We start from the raw sequence: 16,752 nt of genomic DNA, 5'->3' as shown, positions 1-16,752 counted from the left end.
TTCCCTCTCCCCTGACCAGTACACCAGGCTCAACCTCTCAGGCCATACCGGTGACTTCCAGTGCTCTGGGACAGTTTCAGAGATGAAGCCCACTGAGAGAAGAAAACTCCTTTTTCCCTACCAAAGACTCGAAAGAGGAGTAAGTTACCTCTTAGAGCAGACTCAAGGGAGACCTTGCGTGCCACAATGGATACAGCCCAGGCTCCAGCTGACTCTAGTACCAAAGATTTTGGTACTGCCTAGACCAGGGATCTCAAACTCAAATTCACTATGAGGGCAACATGAGGACTAGTACATTGGCCTGAGGGCTGCATCACTGAAACCTTTTCATACAATGATACAAAAGTATAGTAAAAAATGAAGAGTAATATAGTATGGTATTAAAAGTCAATGTATTAATTTTTTTTAAACTGTAATGCAAAGAGGGATTTTAATAAAATATAAACACTCAGTAATGTTTGAAGCTTGGATGCCAGTGGAGTCAGTGCCTACGGCAGGCCGCAGGAAATAACTCTGCGGGCCCCGTGTTTGAGACCCCTGGCCTAGATGTCATCTCAGTTGGAGAAGTCATCAACAAAGCAGCACCAGGAGGAACCTTCCTCTGTACCATCTGACACCTCTAGGCAGTGAGATTCATCTAAAACCAGAGACTCTTAAGAAGACCACTTCAAGGGCACTGGTACAGACAACCTCTTGGAGCCAGAGACCCCATTCAAACCAACTGCTGGCTCTCTCAGTACCATCTTCCTCTTGACATAACCATTCTAAGCACTGAGACATCACCTCATCCACCTCTCCAATACAACATGCATCTCTAGCACTGCAACCATCCCCATTTCAGGCCCTGGTATCACCTCAGGCTCCTACTGCTCATTATCATCATAGCCCTCCAAATTTCTTCCTCCCAAGGATCTCATCTCAGATGAACTGCAGTACTCTCTCCAAAAGGGCACTGTAAGAGACTCTTCCTCAATGCCACTTCAACAGTTGGTGACTGAACCCTTACTCGCAAGAACACCACCTGATTCACTGCCTCCAGTACCAGGCACCAATGCCCAAAGACTCACTATTCAACTCAGAAAATGACATCCTCAGACTCTGAGGTTTTCATACAGGGCTCTCTCTCAACCCTTACCACACCATGCCTCTTGAGACATACCCTGAAGATGGTTTTCTAGAGCCAAGCAGAAGCCCTAGGTTCTCTGAGCACAAATAACTGTGGGGATTCTTCCCCTATCCACCTCTATAGTGGGACTACTGGAAAGTCTGGGTAGGTTATGGCACCCAATCTTACAGAGTACCAGCCTACAAAAAAACAGAAAGACCTGCCAGTACTGCAACAGCCACTGGCACTGCAAGATAGCCCACTAGTACTGAATGTTTCCCTGTTACCTGAGAAGACTCACGAGAGGCGAGAGCCACCAAACGAAGGGTCACCCCCTTCACCCAAGTCTTCCTTATCCCTGACAAGGCAACGATGCTGCTACTTGGCCTTCTTATGAAGATGACTTTAGGGTCTTCCAGGACTTAATGAAGTGGTTAGCAGAATCCCTCCGGATTCCATTGGAGGGAAGTCCAGGAGCCTCAACATTCTCAGGTTGACATTTTACATATCATCCCCCCCTGCAGAGTAAGATATCCCTACCCATCAATGAGGCACTGTCATCTCCAGCATGTAATCTATGACACTATCCCATCTACTTAAGAGTCGGATAAAAATATTACATTCCAGTCAAGGGAATGGAGTATTTCTTCTCTCATTGCCCCCCAACTCTTTAGCTGTAGACATGGTCAATGATTGTCAAGCTCGCTCCAGATTCTCTCCTTCTGAGAAGGTGTCTAATCACCTAGATTTCCAGAGTAGGAAAAGCTATTGTCAACTGCTCATCAATTTCAAGTCTCGAACTACCAGACCTTGATGGTAAAATATGATTTTAAATAACTATTCAAAGTTTGCTCATTTTCTAGAACGGCCGCCACAAGACCAAAAGAAACAAATTTCCAGCCCTCATTTCAGAGGGTCAGTTGACTGTTAAAGCTTCCCTGCAGGCTACTCTCAGTGGCACTGACATGACTTCACAGTCCTTAGCCACCATTCTAGTACTATCTGCAACAGATCTACAAAGACCCCTAAAAGAGGATTACCCTCCTCTACAACCACCCAGCCTGCACCTTTCTCTAAATCATCATTTTGACAATAGGGTCAAGGGCCTCAAAAAATCTTTTCCTCAAGACCCTCTAACTGCACCATCCTGTCATCTACCCTCCTTCTGGAGATTGCCTATTCCATTCCCTACATGCCTGGGAGCTTATCACCACAGACAAGTGGATTCTAGGGGTGGTCACTACAGGATACTCCATTCATTGCCATTCTGTCCTGCCCACCCTCCCTTTCATTCTTCCTCTTCAGGGATCTCTCTCACAAGGATCTTCTAATGCACTAAGTCCAATCTCTCCCGCACTTAGGGGCAATTAAGCCAGTTCCTTCTCAATTTGTTGGAAAGGGGTTCTATTCCAAACATTTCCTGGTTCTCAAAAGAGGTGGCGGTTGGAGGCTGATATTAGATCTCAGGAATCTGAACTCCTATATCCTATTACAGTACTTCAGGATGGTGATGTTAGCTACCATGATCCCCACCCATAGATCCAGGGGGTGTTTCGTTGCCCTCCACCTCCAAGATGCCTATTTTCATGTGTCTAGTCACCCCTCCCTCAAGTATTCTTTGCCTTTTGCAATAGGCTCAGAACATTATCAATACTGTGTCCTTCCCTTTGGGATATCTGTGGCCCTCAGGGTCTTTATGAAAGTCTTCTCAGCAATAGCGTCTCACCTGTGCTAGTGGGGCATCACATTTTTTTCATATCTGGACGACTGGCTCCTTAGAGGCCGCTCCACCCAAGAGGCCCAGTCAGTAACGACCAAGGCTGTAGCCCAGTTTCTGGGCCTCTGAATCAATCTAAAAGAAGCCTACGTGAATACTAGTTAGGAGGAGGAGGAGCAGGTCGACCCAAAGGCAGATACGAGTACAGGTTTCTTTATTGCAATACTTGTTCCCCTGGACCCAATTGTCCAGTAAGCACTGAATTAGTTACAGCACACTCTTTTTGTTTAGGTTAGTATGTACACGCCTACATCTATTACAACACCCCAAAAACCCTTATTAAGTAACAGAAACACCTACTGTTTTAGTAAACCCACCCCTATGTATTACTCATAGCATTACACTTTTCATCCAGACACTTTTACCTTGAAGATACATTTCTTTGCAATAATCTGTTGCCATAAATCTCCCTCATCAGCAGTTCTTGGGGAGGGAGGAACAGAAGGGAAGATAACATTTCTTTTACCTTCTTTCACAAAAAGGGCATTTCTCCTGAAGCTGCATCCTTATCAACCCTTACAAGCAACAGAGAAGGGAAGACTCTGCAATTTATGTATTAGACAAAGAAATACTGCCTATATATGCCTTTGCCCCCTAATGCCATGTTAGCACATTAGCAGCTTATTGTTATACTTAACCCTAAAATACCCCAACAGTACTGTCCAGCAGATAGACTTCATCAGGGCTGCACTAGACTCCCTAACCATCAGGGTCTACCAGCCCAAGGACAGATTTTCCACTACATCCAGCCTGAACTCTGCTCTACAGCACAACCCCCAAACAACTACAAGGGCCTGTCTATAATCCTAGGTCACATGTTGGCCTCCATGTTCATTATACCACATGCAAGACTGCATCTCAAGTGCCTTCGGGCCTGGCTACGGCCTACATACACCTCAAACAGAAACAGTCTTTCCAAATGAATCACTGTGCCTCCAGAGGTACTAGACTCTCTCAGGCAGTGGAAACACCCCCTGAATGGGAATCCCATTTTCACATCTACCACTTTTGAAAATTCTTATCACAAATGCTTCTCTCTTGGGGGGGGGGGAAGGGAGGGCACATGAACAGGGTGCCAGAGCACAGGGCAAATGGTCCCCATAAGAGATTGTTCCCCATCAACATCCTGGAACTAAGAGCAGTCTGCTATGCATGTCAGCACTTCCTTCATGACACAGCAGGCCCTTCTATCAGGGTAATATTGGACAACAGGAGAGCTATACACTACGTAAACCAACGAAGGGGAGCAAGATCTCAATTCTTATTTGCAGAACCACCAAGGCTGTGGAACTGTTGTCTTTTCCATCACTTAGAAAGTTCTGCAGTTTATCTACAGGGCCTTTAGAACACAGTTGCAGACTCAGTGAGCAGGAGCTCTGATCAGGACCACAAGTGGGAGCTCAACAGCTCCTACTTCCACAGAATCTGTCACACCTGAGGCCTCCCGAAGATAAACCTCTTTGCAACCTCAATCAATGTGAAAAGTTGCTTTTTCTGGTCCAAGGAAGGATGCACCACAGCTCCATGTGAGATGCCCTGCTGCTACCTTGGTCCTGCATCCTGCTTTATGCCTACACAGCTATACCTCCAATCCTGAGGACCTCAAATTGATGCAAGAAAGCCATTGCCCTATCTTTGATTGCACCTTCATGGCTGAAACAAGTGTGGAACTCTGATCTGCTTCAGATCTCTGTGGTGTTGCCTCTCTGCCTTCCCTTTGGAGGGATTGGAGGAGGGAATCTCCTGTCACAGAGTCCCAGCACCCAGAATCATCTGAATCTCTCATCTCTGAACCTAAAAGTATGGCTCCTCAGCAGTTCTTGGGCATAGAGTTGAACTGCTCAGCTAATGTTCTGTCGGTCCTCTTGTGTAGCTGGAAACTGACTACTTGTAAGACTTATCTGCAAAAGCGAAAACACTCATTCCTGGTGCTGTCACCACTCTTGGCAAGCCTCAGAAGTGCCACTCTCAGTGATCCTATATTACCGGTTGGACCTAAAGGCACAAAGTCCGTCAATGAATTCAGTTAGAGTACACCTGGCTGCCATTACAGCCTTCTACTCACCTATCAAAGGAGTTTCAGTCTTTGCCAGTCTAACCATGGCAACATTCCTTACGGGTTTATACAATGTATTCCCTCTTATTGAGAGCTCTGTACCTCTATGGGACCTCAAATTGGTCCTCAACGCCTTTAGTAATGGCCACATTTGCGTCAATGGCTACCCGCTCACTCTCCTCAAGACTTTATTCCTTATTGCCATCAACTTGGCCAAAAGAATGGGTGATTTAAGGGTACTCATGGCAGACCTACCATACACCATCTTCTACTGAGATTAGGGCATGCTGCGCCCCCATCCTCTATTCCTTCCTAAAGTCTGGGTGAAATTTCATATCACCCAAGAGATCCATTTATCAGTATTTTATCCTAAGCCCCACACCTAAAGGGAGGAAGATATTCTCCACAAATTAGATGGCGAGGACCCTCCACAGATATCAGGAGGACCCTCACCATCTACCTTGACAGCACTAAGACCTTTAAGACTTGCTCATACTTTGTGTCCTTTACCAAAAAGATGAATGGATGACCAATTTCCACTCAAACTGACATTACCCAGGGTACAATCTGGACTGATGAATAGCTGTGTCCCCTCAGTTCTCCAAACTGGGATAACTTTTACACTGTTTTGCTGTGAGAGCTACCACTCTTGGTCTGTGCGTGCACAGCCTCCAGCATGCAAGTTACTCCCAGTTATCTTGTGTGCATTCTGTGGCCAGCCACTAATGAATTACATTGCAGAGCAATACCAGCAAATTCCCAGTCCCAGAGTTTCTCCTAGAAAGGTGCGTCTTATACTGCCCAGCCCTCTCTTGGACAATACAAGCTCATATAAAGTCTGTCATTTTATTAACAGAAAATGATATGCACAAATCCTGTTATACCAAATTAAGTTTCCCAAACACATAAATCCAGACACATTGGTTTAGATAAAACAACAAAACAAGTTTATTAACAACAGAAGGATAAATTTTAAGTGATTACAAGTAATGAGGCATAAAAGTCAGAATTGGTTACAAGAAAATAAAGACACAACTAATGCCTAACTTGACAAGCTAAGTGAATTAAAAGCAGTCTCTCTCACCACATGTTCCAACAATCTAACTGGCTGAATTTCTTTCAGACAGGATCCCTCTCCAGTCCAAAGCTGTTTCCTTTGTTCTTCAGGTACTATGGATGCCATGGATAGAGACAAAGGGAGGAATAATTTGGGTCATCTCCTTTTATAGTTCTCTCTATAACTCTACGAACCAGCGGAGCAGCGGGGACAGCAGAGCAGCTCACAGCAGGAGTTTGCCTGGGACTGGTAAGTATCCGAGTGTGTGTGTTTGCTTGCTGAGGAAGTATCCGAGCGTGTGTTTGCTGGGAGGGAGCCTGAGTGAGTGTCTGATTGGCTGCTAGCCTGCAGGGGGCGGGCATTAGGGTGTCTGTGTGTTTGCGTCAGGGAAGCCTGGCTGTTTAAAAATAGCCGGAGCCTCGCGAACCAGCTGAGCGGCAGCGAACCAGCGGAGCAGCGGGGACAGCAGAGCAGCTCACAGCAGGAGTTTGCCTGGGACTGGTAAGTATCCGAGTGTGTGTGTTTGCTTGCTGAGGAAGTATCCGAGCGTGTGTTTGCTGGGAGGGAGCCTGAGTGAGTGTCTGATTGGCTGCTAGCCTGCAGGGGGCGGGCATTAGGGTGTCTGTGTGTTTGCGTCAGGGAAGCCTGGCTGTTTAAAAATAGCCGGAGCCTCGCGAACCAGCTGAGCGGCAGCGAACCAGCGGAGCAGCGGGGACAGCAGAGCAGCTCACAGCAGGAGTTTGCCTGGGACTGGTAAGTATCCGAGTGTGTGTGTTTGCTTGCTGAGGAAGTATCCGAGCGTGTGTTTGCTGGGAGGGAGCCTGAGTGAGTGTCTGATTGGCTGCTAGCCTGCAGGGGGCGGGCATTAGGGTGTCTGTGTGTTTGCGTCAGGGAAGCCTGGCTGTTTAAAAATAGCCGGAGCCTCGCGAACCAGCTGAGCGGCAGCGAACCAGCGGAGCAGCGGGGACAGCAGAGCAGCTCACAGCAGGAGTTTGCCTGGGACTGGTAAGTATCCGAGTGTGTGTGTTTGCTTGCTGAGGAAGTATCCGAGCGTGTGTTTGCTGGGAGGGAGCCTGAGTGAGTGTCTGATTGGCTGCTAGCCTGCAGGGGGCGGGCATTAGGGTGTCTGTGTGTTTGCGTCAGGGAAGCCTGGCTGTTTAAAATAGCCGGAGCCTCGCGAACCAGCTGAGCGGCAGCGGAGCAGCGGGGACAGCAGAGCAGCTCACAGCAGGAGTTTGCCTGGGACTGGTAAGTATCCGAGTGTGTGTGTTTGCTTGCTGAGGAAGTATCCGAGCGTGTGTTTGCTGGGAGGGAGCCTGAGTGAGTGTCTGATTGGCTGCTAGCCTGCAGGGGGCGGGCATTAGGGTGTCTGTGTGTTTGCGTCAGGGAAGCCTGGCTGTTTAAAAATAGCCGGAGCCTCGCGAACCAGCTGAGCGGCAGCGAACCAGCGGAGCAGCGGGGACAGCAGAGCAGCTCACAGCAGGAGTTTGCCTGGGACTGGTAAGTATCCGAGTGTGTGTGTTTGCTTGCTGAGGAAGTATCCGAGCGTGTGTTTGCTGGGAGGGAGCCTGAGTGAGTGTCTGATTGGCTGCTAGCCTGCAGGGGGCGGGCATTAGGGTGTCTGTGTGTTTGCGTCAGGGAAGCCTGGCTGTTTAAAAATAGCCGGAGCCTCGCGAACCAGCTGAGCGGCAGCGGAGCAGCGGGGACAGCAGAGCAGCTCACAGCAGGAGTTTGCCTGGGAGTTCGCCTGGAGCGAGCCCAGTGAGGCTTACATCTTGCCAACGTCTCTGAGGAAGCTCCGTAGTAGGTAGGTGATATGGAAGGGGGGAATTCAGCTGTTGTGACCTGCACTGGATGTGCCATGTTTGTCTTTCTTCCACAGGACAGAAGCGACTTTGTCTGTACAAAGTGCAAGCTGGTCTCCATATTGGAAGAGAAGATTGAAGGTCTGGAGCAACAGGTAACGACCCTGCGTTGTATACGAGAGACTGAGGATTTTCTGGACCAAACTCAGGATAGCCTTCTAGGGGCACAAAGCTCTAAAGATATAGAGCAGGTTGCACAGAGGAGCCAAGAGGCCAGTGAAGAAGCTTGGCAACATGTGACCTCCAGAAGAGGTAAGCGGAATGTCCGGGTTCCAGGAACACAGACACAGGTAACTAACCGCTTTCATGTTCTCTCCACAGGTACCAATGCGGAGAGTGGACCAGATGATATGTCTGGGGGGAGAAAGCAGAAGGAGACTCCGCTGGTTGGGAGGCATGAGATGCGATGTCCTGAGGTTGGAGGTTCCACGACCACCACTCCCAAGAGGAGAAGGCGGGTGGTGGTGGTCGGGGACTCTCTCCTCCGGGGGACTGAGTCATCTATCTGCCGCCCTGACCGGGAAAACCGAGAAGTCTGCTGCTTGCCAGGGGCTAAGATTCGTGATGTGACGGAGAGACTGCCGAGACTCATCAAGCCCTCGGATCGCTACCCCTTCCTGCTTCTCCACGTGGGCACCAATGATACTGCCAAGAATGACCTTGAGCGGATCACTGCGGACTATGTGGCTCTGGGAAGAAGGATAAAGGAGTTGGAGGCGCAAGTGGTGTTCTCGTCCATCCTCCCCGTGGAAGGAAAAGGCCTGGGTAGGGACCGTCAAATCGTGGAGGTCAACGAATGGCTACGCAGGTGGTGTCGGAGAGAAGGCTTTGGATTCTTTGACCATGGGATGGTGTTCCATGAAGGAGGAGTGCTGGGCAGAGACGGGCTCCATCTTACGAAGAGAGGGAAGAACATCTTTGCCAGCAGGCTGGCTAACCTAGTGAGGAGGGCTTTAAACTAGGTTCACCGGGGGAAGGAGACCAAAGCCCTGAGGTAAGTGGGAAAGCGGGATACCGGGAGGAAGCACAGGCAGGAATGTCTGTGAGGGGAGGGCTCCTGCCTCATACTGGGAATGAGGGGCGATCAACAGGTTATCTCAAGTGCTTATATACAAATGCACAAAGCCTTGGAAACAAGCAGGGAGAACTGGAGGTCCTGGTGATGTCAAGGAATTATGACGTGATTGGAATAACGGAGACTTGGTGGGATAACTCACATGACTGGAGTACAGTCATGGATGGTTATAAACTGTTCAGGAAGGACAGGCAGGGCAGAAAAGGTGGGGGAGTAGCACTGTATGTAAGGGAGCAGTATGACTGCTCAGAGCTCCGGTACGAAACTGTGGAAAAACCTGAGTGTCTCTGGATTAAGTTTAGAAGTGTGTGCAACAAGAGTGATGTCATGGTGGGAGTCTGCTATAGACCACCGGACCAGGGGGATGAGGTGGATGAGGCTTTCTTCCGGCAACTCACGGAAGCTACTAGATCGCATGCCCTGATTCTCATGGGTGACTTTAATTTTCCTGATATCTGCTGGGAGAGCAATACAGCGGTGCATAGACAATCCAGGAAGTTTTTGGAAAGCGTAGGGGACAATTTCCTGGTGCAAGTGCTAGGGGAGCCAACTAGGGGGAGCGCTTTTCTTGACCTGCTGCTCACAAACCGGGTAGAATTAGTGGGGGAAGCAAAAGTGGATGGGAATCTGGGAGGCAGTGACCATGAGTTGGTTGAGTTCAGGATCCTGACGCAGGGAAGAAAGGTAAGCAGCAGGATACGGACCCTGGACTTCAGGAAAGCAGACTTTGACTCCCTCAGGGAACAGATGGCCAGGATCCCCTGGGGGACTAACATGAAAGGGAAGGGAGTCCAGGAGAGCTGGCTGTATTTCAAGGAATCCCTGTTGAGGTTACAGGGACAAACCATCCCGATGAGTCGAAAGAATAGTAAATATGGCAGGCGACCAGCTTGGCTTAATGGTGAAATCTTAGCGGATCTTAAACATAAAAAAGAAGCTTACAAGAAGTGGAAGGTTGGACATATGACCAGGGAAGAGTATAAAAATATTGCTCGGGCATGTAGGAAAGATATCAGGAGGGCCAAATCGCACCTGGAGCTGCAGCTAGCAAGAGATGTCAAGAGTAACAAGAAGGGTTTCTTCAGGTATGTTGGCAACAAGAAGAAAGCCAAGGAAGGTGTGGGCCCCTTACTGAATGAGGGAGGCAAGCTAGTGACAGAGGATGTGGAAAAAGCTAATGTACTCAATGCTTTTTTTGCCTCTGTTTTCACTAACAAGGTCAGCTCCCAGACTGCTGTGCTGGGCAACACAAAATGGGGAAGAGATGGCCAGCCCTCTGTAGAGATAGAGGTGGTTAGGGACTATTTAGAAAAGCTGGACGTGCACAAGTCCATGGGGCCGGACGAATTGCATCCGAGAGTGCTGAAGGAATTGGCGGCTGTGATTGCAGAGCCCTTGGCCATTATCTTTGAAAACTCGTGGCGAACGGGGGAAGTCCCGGATGACTGGAAAAAGGCTAATGTAGTGCCCATCTTTAAAAAAGGGAAGAAGGAGGATCCTGGGAACTACAGGCCGGTCAGCCTCACCTCAGTCCCTGGAAAAATCATGGAGCAGGTCCTCAAAGAATCAATCCTGAAGCACTTAGAGGAGAGGAAAGTGATCAGGAACAGTCAGCATGGATTCACCAAGGGAAGGTCATGCCTGACTAATCTAATCGCCTTTTATGATGAGATTACTGGTTCTGTGGATGAAGGGAAAGCAGTGGATGTATTGTTTCTTGACTTTAGCAAAGCTTTTGACACGGTCTCCCACAGCATTCTTGTCAGCAAGTTAAGGAAGTATGGGCTGGATGAATGCACTATAAGGTGGGTAGAAAGCTGGCTAGATTGTCGGGCTCAACGGGTAGTGATCAATGGCTCCATGTCTAGTTGGCAGCCGGTGTCAAGTGGAGTGCCCCAGGGGTCGGTCCTGGGGCCCGTTTTGTTCAATATCTTCATAAATGATCTGGAGGATGGTGTGGATTGCACTCTCAGCAAATTTGCGGATGATACTAAACTGGGAGGAGTGGTAGATACGCTGGAGGGGAGGGATAGGATACAGAAGGACCTAGACAAATTGGAGGATTGGGCCAAAAGAAATCTAATGAGGTTCAATAAGGATAAATGCAGGGTCCTGCACTTAGGATGGAAGAATCCAATGCACCGCTACAGACTAGGGACCGAATGGCTCGGCAGCAGTTCTGCGGAAAAGGACCTAGGGGTGACAGTGGACGAGAAGCTGGATATGAGTCAGCAGTGTGCCCTTGTTGCCAAGAAGGCCAATGGCATTTTGGGTTGTATAAGTAGGGGCATAGCGAGCAGATCGAGGGACGTGATCGTTCCCCTCTATTCGACACTGGTGAGGCCTCATCTGGAGTACTGTGTCCAGTTTTGGGCCCCACACTACAGGAAGGATGTGGATAAATTGGAAAGAGTACAACGAAGGGCAACAAAAATGATTAGGGGTCTAGAGCACATGACTTATGAGGAGAGGCTGAGGGAGCTGGGATTGTTTAGTCTGCAGAAGAGAAGAATGAGGGGGGATTTGATAGCTGCTTTCAACTACCTGAAAGGGGGTTTCAAAGAGGATGGCTCTAGACTGTTCTCAATGGTAGCAGATGACAGAACGAGGAGTAATGGTCTCAAGTTGCAATGGGGGAGGTTTAGATTGGATATTAGGAAAAACTTTTTCACTAAGAGGGTGGTGAAACACTGGAATGCGTTACCTAGGGAGGTGGTAGAATCTCCTTCCTTAGAGGTTTTTAAGGTCAGGCTTGACAAAGCCCTAGCTGGGATGATTTAACTGGGACTTGGTCCTGCTTTGAGCAGGGGGTTGGACTAGATGACCTTCTGGGGTCCCTTCCAACCCTGATATTCTATGATTCTATGATTCTATGATTCTCTCTTCATCACCAGCAGAGCTTCAGGAGATATCATGTCTGTGTGGATGGGAACCCCAAGCTGTTTCTTTGTCAAGATGTAGATTTTCACCCACATCTTCTTTCCCGCCAAAGAATAGCCACTTAACCAGTTGACGATCCATTTGATTTTGACGATGCCTGGCTGAGGCGTGGTTAGCCTTTTTTTCTCTGGGGAATTGGTTTGTCGCTGCTCTCCACAGACTTGGAACATGTATTAGTAATACCATATAGAGGAATCCTATAACTTTACATGCAATGTCGCTACACAGTTTACCAGGACAATAATGATCAGCAAATTATGAGTTTTTCAAATGATACCTCCTAAGGCATACTTTGTACAAAATTTGTCCTAGTCCTGTATAAAGGGGTGCATATAGGGGTATAGACTGTCACAGTGGGTATCGCATGGTATCCGAACTTACTATGAAACTGGTGGGACACATCACCCTCACAGTGACAGCCCACTCCACTAGGGCTCAGTCCTTCTCTACAGCCCTCCTTTAGGATGCTACCATAGCAGAAATCTGCAGGGCTGCAACCTGGTCCTCAGTTCACGTTTCCCAAACATTACACGATCATACATGCATCCAGAGGTGACAATCTTTGATGATGCAGTTCTCTGAACTGTCTTGAATTTGCCTCCCTAGCACCCGTCTCCACACTGACAGGTCGTATGGGAGGCTCCTTTGGTGAAGCACCCACAGGGACATACACTCCAAGGAGAGGTTACTTACCTGTTGAGTTCCTCAAGGTGTTTTGTCCCTCTGGGTGCTCTACTTTTCTGCCCTCCTTCTCACCTGCTGTAGAGTCTTCCAGCCACCATAACTGAGAAGGAATTGGACAGGCCATGGGTCCAAGCCTCCCCATAATACCTCGCCTAGCAGCATGAGGCAATCCATTGCACAGGCACAGACCTGTGGACACTGCTATTTACAATCTCCAGTGGAAGGTACACAGACCCACACACATCCTATGGTGGAGCACCACCGAGACAAAACACCTTGAACTCAAGTTACGGTACAGGTAAGTAACCTCTCCTCCTTTTCTCCAGCTGCTCAGTTGCATTAAAGAAGAGAAGGAAGTCTTAGGAATTTTGCAGGACAGCTACAAAGACCTCTTCCCTTTAAAACTCAGGAGCCTGATTCTATAGCAAATGACATTATGTACTTGGCATTTTTCAGGCAATTGCTAGAAGCTTAACTCTACTGAAAAATGTATCCACATAGAATATAAGGGAAAAGTCACTATCTTTGTAATTCTGCCTCTCTGATGTTATCTTGCAAGATTCTCACTTTTAGTCTTAGTCCCCTAGTGTGAGGCAAGCAGAACTCTACCAAGACTGAAAGATTTTTATGAGCATAAAAAGGGCTGCCATCCCCTCTTTATAAAGGCAATCATTCTCTGCTCATGGTAATGCAACACCACAAAGCTTAAGCACCACCCTTGAAACTTTCCAGATAATTCCTGATTTAGCAGAAAATGAAGGCTCCTATGATATACTAAGGATTGAATCAGAGGGAAAATCAGAAATAAGAAAGAGGTAGCAGGCTACAGAAGGAATCCTTTCACTGGCCAGGTAACAGAACTGACGGGTAGGCTTAAAAATTGCTAAGAGTCAAGCTCTGTGGTCGCTGCCACACCTCTTCAAAGTTTTACTGCTCTGAGTGTAGAGTTCTGCCTGTCTCACAGCAGGGAGCTGAGACAAAGCAGTCAGAATCCTGCAATAATGATATCTTTAGGGATTTTAACCCACTCTGTTTTTAGCTTTCAGGGTTTTTAAAAACTTTTTTTTAAAAAAAAGTGTCTACAACTTTTCCAGTTACCAATATTTAGTAAGCATTATGTAAATACTGTCCCGTCAACATAAAAAATATGAAAGCAATTTCCTTAAAAAAAAAAAAAGTGGGAAAACTTAATTAGAAAACACTTAAAAAGGCAGGAAACAGTTTTTTGTTTTGTTTTTTTTAAATAGAAATGTAGTGATGCTAATCAAAAGGTACTTGCATCTGTGAAATCACTTCACTTTTCCGTTGCACTCCTTTACCCCAACATTTACTGGTATTTAAGTGCATTTAAAACTATAAGCTCTTTAGAGCAGGGACAGTCTCTATTAGGAAAATGACCCATTTCTGATAATGGTCATCAGTAACTGCTTTTCCTCAAAAAATGTTAAGATTATTTGGCTTCTAGTAAAGTTGAAACAAGATCATTTTCAGCATCCTTACAGGAAGAATGAGATACAGTGTTCCATCAGGACTCTAACACGCTTATGTAAACAGTTTTGACCTGTCTTTAGTAGCAGCTGAGTAGAGCACAGCTTTAAAAAAAATCTGAATTACTTTTGAAATTCAGCATCCACACCCCTGCACACAGTACGTGTGTTAAATCTGTATGTCTAACAACAAACTACTAAGGCCCCAACCTTTTAACTGCACCCACATCCACAGACTTCTGACTTCAACAAGGCTCCTTGTGGGCATAAGGGTTTGCCAGAGTGGATCCCTTTGCAAGATATAGCCATAAAAAACAAACAAACAAATTACTACTATGCTTAGCATAATTCTAAAATAATTTTCACAAATCAAGTAATGTTCAATAGCCCAATCACTGTATAGTTTTCTGAATAGCAAAACTGTAAATACACCCAAACTAGTTTTCACTAAACTTCTGGAAAAGTGTTCACAGTTAATCATAATCATAATCAGCCTTGATCATTGTAGTAGTTAAGCAAGTGTTGAGGGGAATGGGAAGGGGGGCGGGGGGGAGTGCTTTATGACCAGATTGTATTTCATCAGCCAGAAGTTATGCGTTTGATGCAAGAATTACTGAGTGAAATTAACTGGTCGCAGTTAGGCAGATAAATCATCATAATGGTCCCTTCTGATCTTAAAAACTCAAACAAATGCAGAACACAAGGTCAAGCCTCTAGAGTACATTAAAGGAAACAGTGCCTTGTTTCTCTGAGATGTTCACATTTCACCCTCAGAACAATGAACATACCTAAAGTTTTGCACACACGCCTAGTGTTATTAAACATAATGAAAACACCGACAGTGATGTTTCCCCCTGATAAAATTATGAGACAGCAACATATTGAAGCCCAAACTACAAAATGACCATTTCAGGAAAGAGGCCTGGCTTCCTTATATTCCTTCAAAACAGTTGCTGATAGACTAAAGCAGAATTAATCATCAGTGATCAGGCCGCATTCTCCAAAGAGAATCAAAATTTTGCAGTAACTTCAGCAAGAAATACATAAACAGATCACAGTCTTTGTTTGATCTGGGCCATGTTTAGCCTTAATGTGTCACTGACTGGGGGAATATCTATCCCTTCACAGGGTTCAACTGTCAGTGAGACTTAGGAGAAAAGGAAAAGCTGTAGTTTCCAGGCTGGAGTTTCCCTAATTATTTGTAGCTTGTTTGATGCTGTTCTTTGAGAAGACTGTGCCTTGGGATTGCTGTGAAGGTGCTCATCTGCATTACATGCAAGGTATTAAGTAACAAGAACATGGAGTTAAACACCTGTTTTGGCAGCTTTCAAATGATAAAATACTGGCAATTTGGTTATCAGATGCCAGAGCAGGCTTATTTAAATAGCTCCTCCCCTTGCTTTTGGAAAGTGATGCGCCAAGAATGGCGCTCCCCAGTGAGAGGAGGGGAAAAGAAACTGGGTTTTGGAAACGTTTGCAGGATAAGGATACAAGTATTCATTGTTTTTTTGTAGTCACACCACAATCATTTTTCTTTAAAAAAAGAACCCAAACACCACTGTTGAATAGAGCAAAAAGTCACAATTACTTGAAATAAACCTTGAAGCTTTTCATCAGTACTTACATTTTGTCGGTCTCCAGTTAAATGGGCAAACTCCACCATTTCATTTCCAAACTGACTGAATATTTGCACAAACTCTTGAAAACTAGTCACTTTCTCTAGCTGTTCCATTGTTGCAAGAACCTGTAATATGTTGAAGAAAATTAGTTTTGATGGCTATTTGTAACCTGTAAAACTGCAGCAGAGCAAGATAAAAATCAGGAATTTTCCTAAAAGCGTAGAAAGTGTTATGCAGAAGCTTCTAAAGCAGATTTTCATACATTTACATATTAAGCTACATTTTATCTATTAATGAACAGTAATTATTTACTTTCTTAATTTCATCTTTAACAAAGCTTTGCAATAAAACTGCTCCTTCGGTAAATAGAGAAGGAGGAAATTTGACTACCAAATGCTATGAGTTGAGAGACAGAGTGCTTGGATTATACAGATCAATTGGGTCATGTAAGACCATTATTTCAAGTGACGGAAATGAAGGAAAAGGTGGAGAAAAGCTCTTTTCTTGTAGATGGAAAAATATTTTAAATCATTCTGTTTCAATCAAAATATGAGATCCATTTGTTCTGAAAGCCAACAAGGATAAACATTTTATATTCCCTTTCCTCTCAGAACAAAACCATTTCCCTTTTCTCCCAGTATCTGAAGAAATAAGTTTTAGAAGATCCAGTTTCCCTACTTAGGAAAAAAAGGGTTTTCAAAGTCCAAGCATCCTATGGAGCCCTGTGGGAGCATCGGGGCTTGTGGCTCTGGGCTTTAGCCCCATAGCTCCTGGCTTTAGCCTCATGGTGAGTGCCTGGGCTTGAGGCTCGAGGATTCAGCCAGCCACTTCAGGCTTTAGCCTCAAAAGGAGCGCTGGGATTTGCGGCTCCAGTTATGGGGCCCTGTGACCCACATGAAGCAGCTCGCGGCCCCCCCACCCCCATTGAGAACCAATGGTCTACACTTCAGGGCACATTTCTAAAGAATCATAGAAATGTAGGGCTGGAAGGGACCTTGAGAAATCAAAGTCCAGCCCCCTGTGCTGAGACAGGACCAAGTAACCCTAGCCCATTGGTCCCCAAACTTTTTCTGCTCTCTCCCCCGGA

General features: G+C 46.3%; 1 protein-coding gene across 7 annotated transcripts in view; it reads right to left on the bottom strand.

The window, feature by feature from the left end:
* Window positions 1–16,752, bottom strand: part of CTNNAL1 (catenin alpha like 1) — a 148,118-nt gene that overhangs the window by 80,672 nt on the left and 50,694 nt on the right. For all 7 annotated transcript variants that reach the window (XM_043508508.1, XM_038389740.2, XM_043508509.1 and 4 more), the window contains one exon: window positions 15,671–15,790. In XM_043508508.1, the coding sequence (XP_043364443.1) occupies window positions 15,671–15,790 (120 nt within the window). The remainder of the gene's footprint in view (window positions 1–15,670; window positions 15,791–16,752) is intronic.

Source organism: Dermochelys coriacea, chromosome 2 (assembly GCF_009764565.3).
Source record: "Dermochelys coriacea isolate rDerCor1 chromosome 2, rDerCor1.pri.v4, whole genome shotgun sequence".
NCBI lineage: Eukaryota > Metazoa > Chordata > Testudines > Dermochelyidae > Dermochelys > Dermochelys coriacea.
The sequence above is the reverse complement of the archived record's forward strand: the minus strand, read 5'-3'. Positions and strand labels throughout refer to the sequence as shown.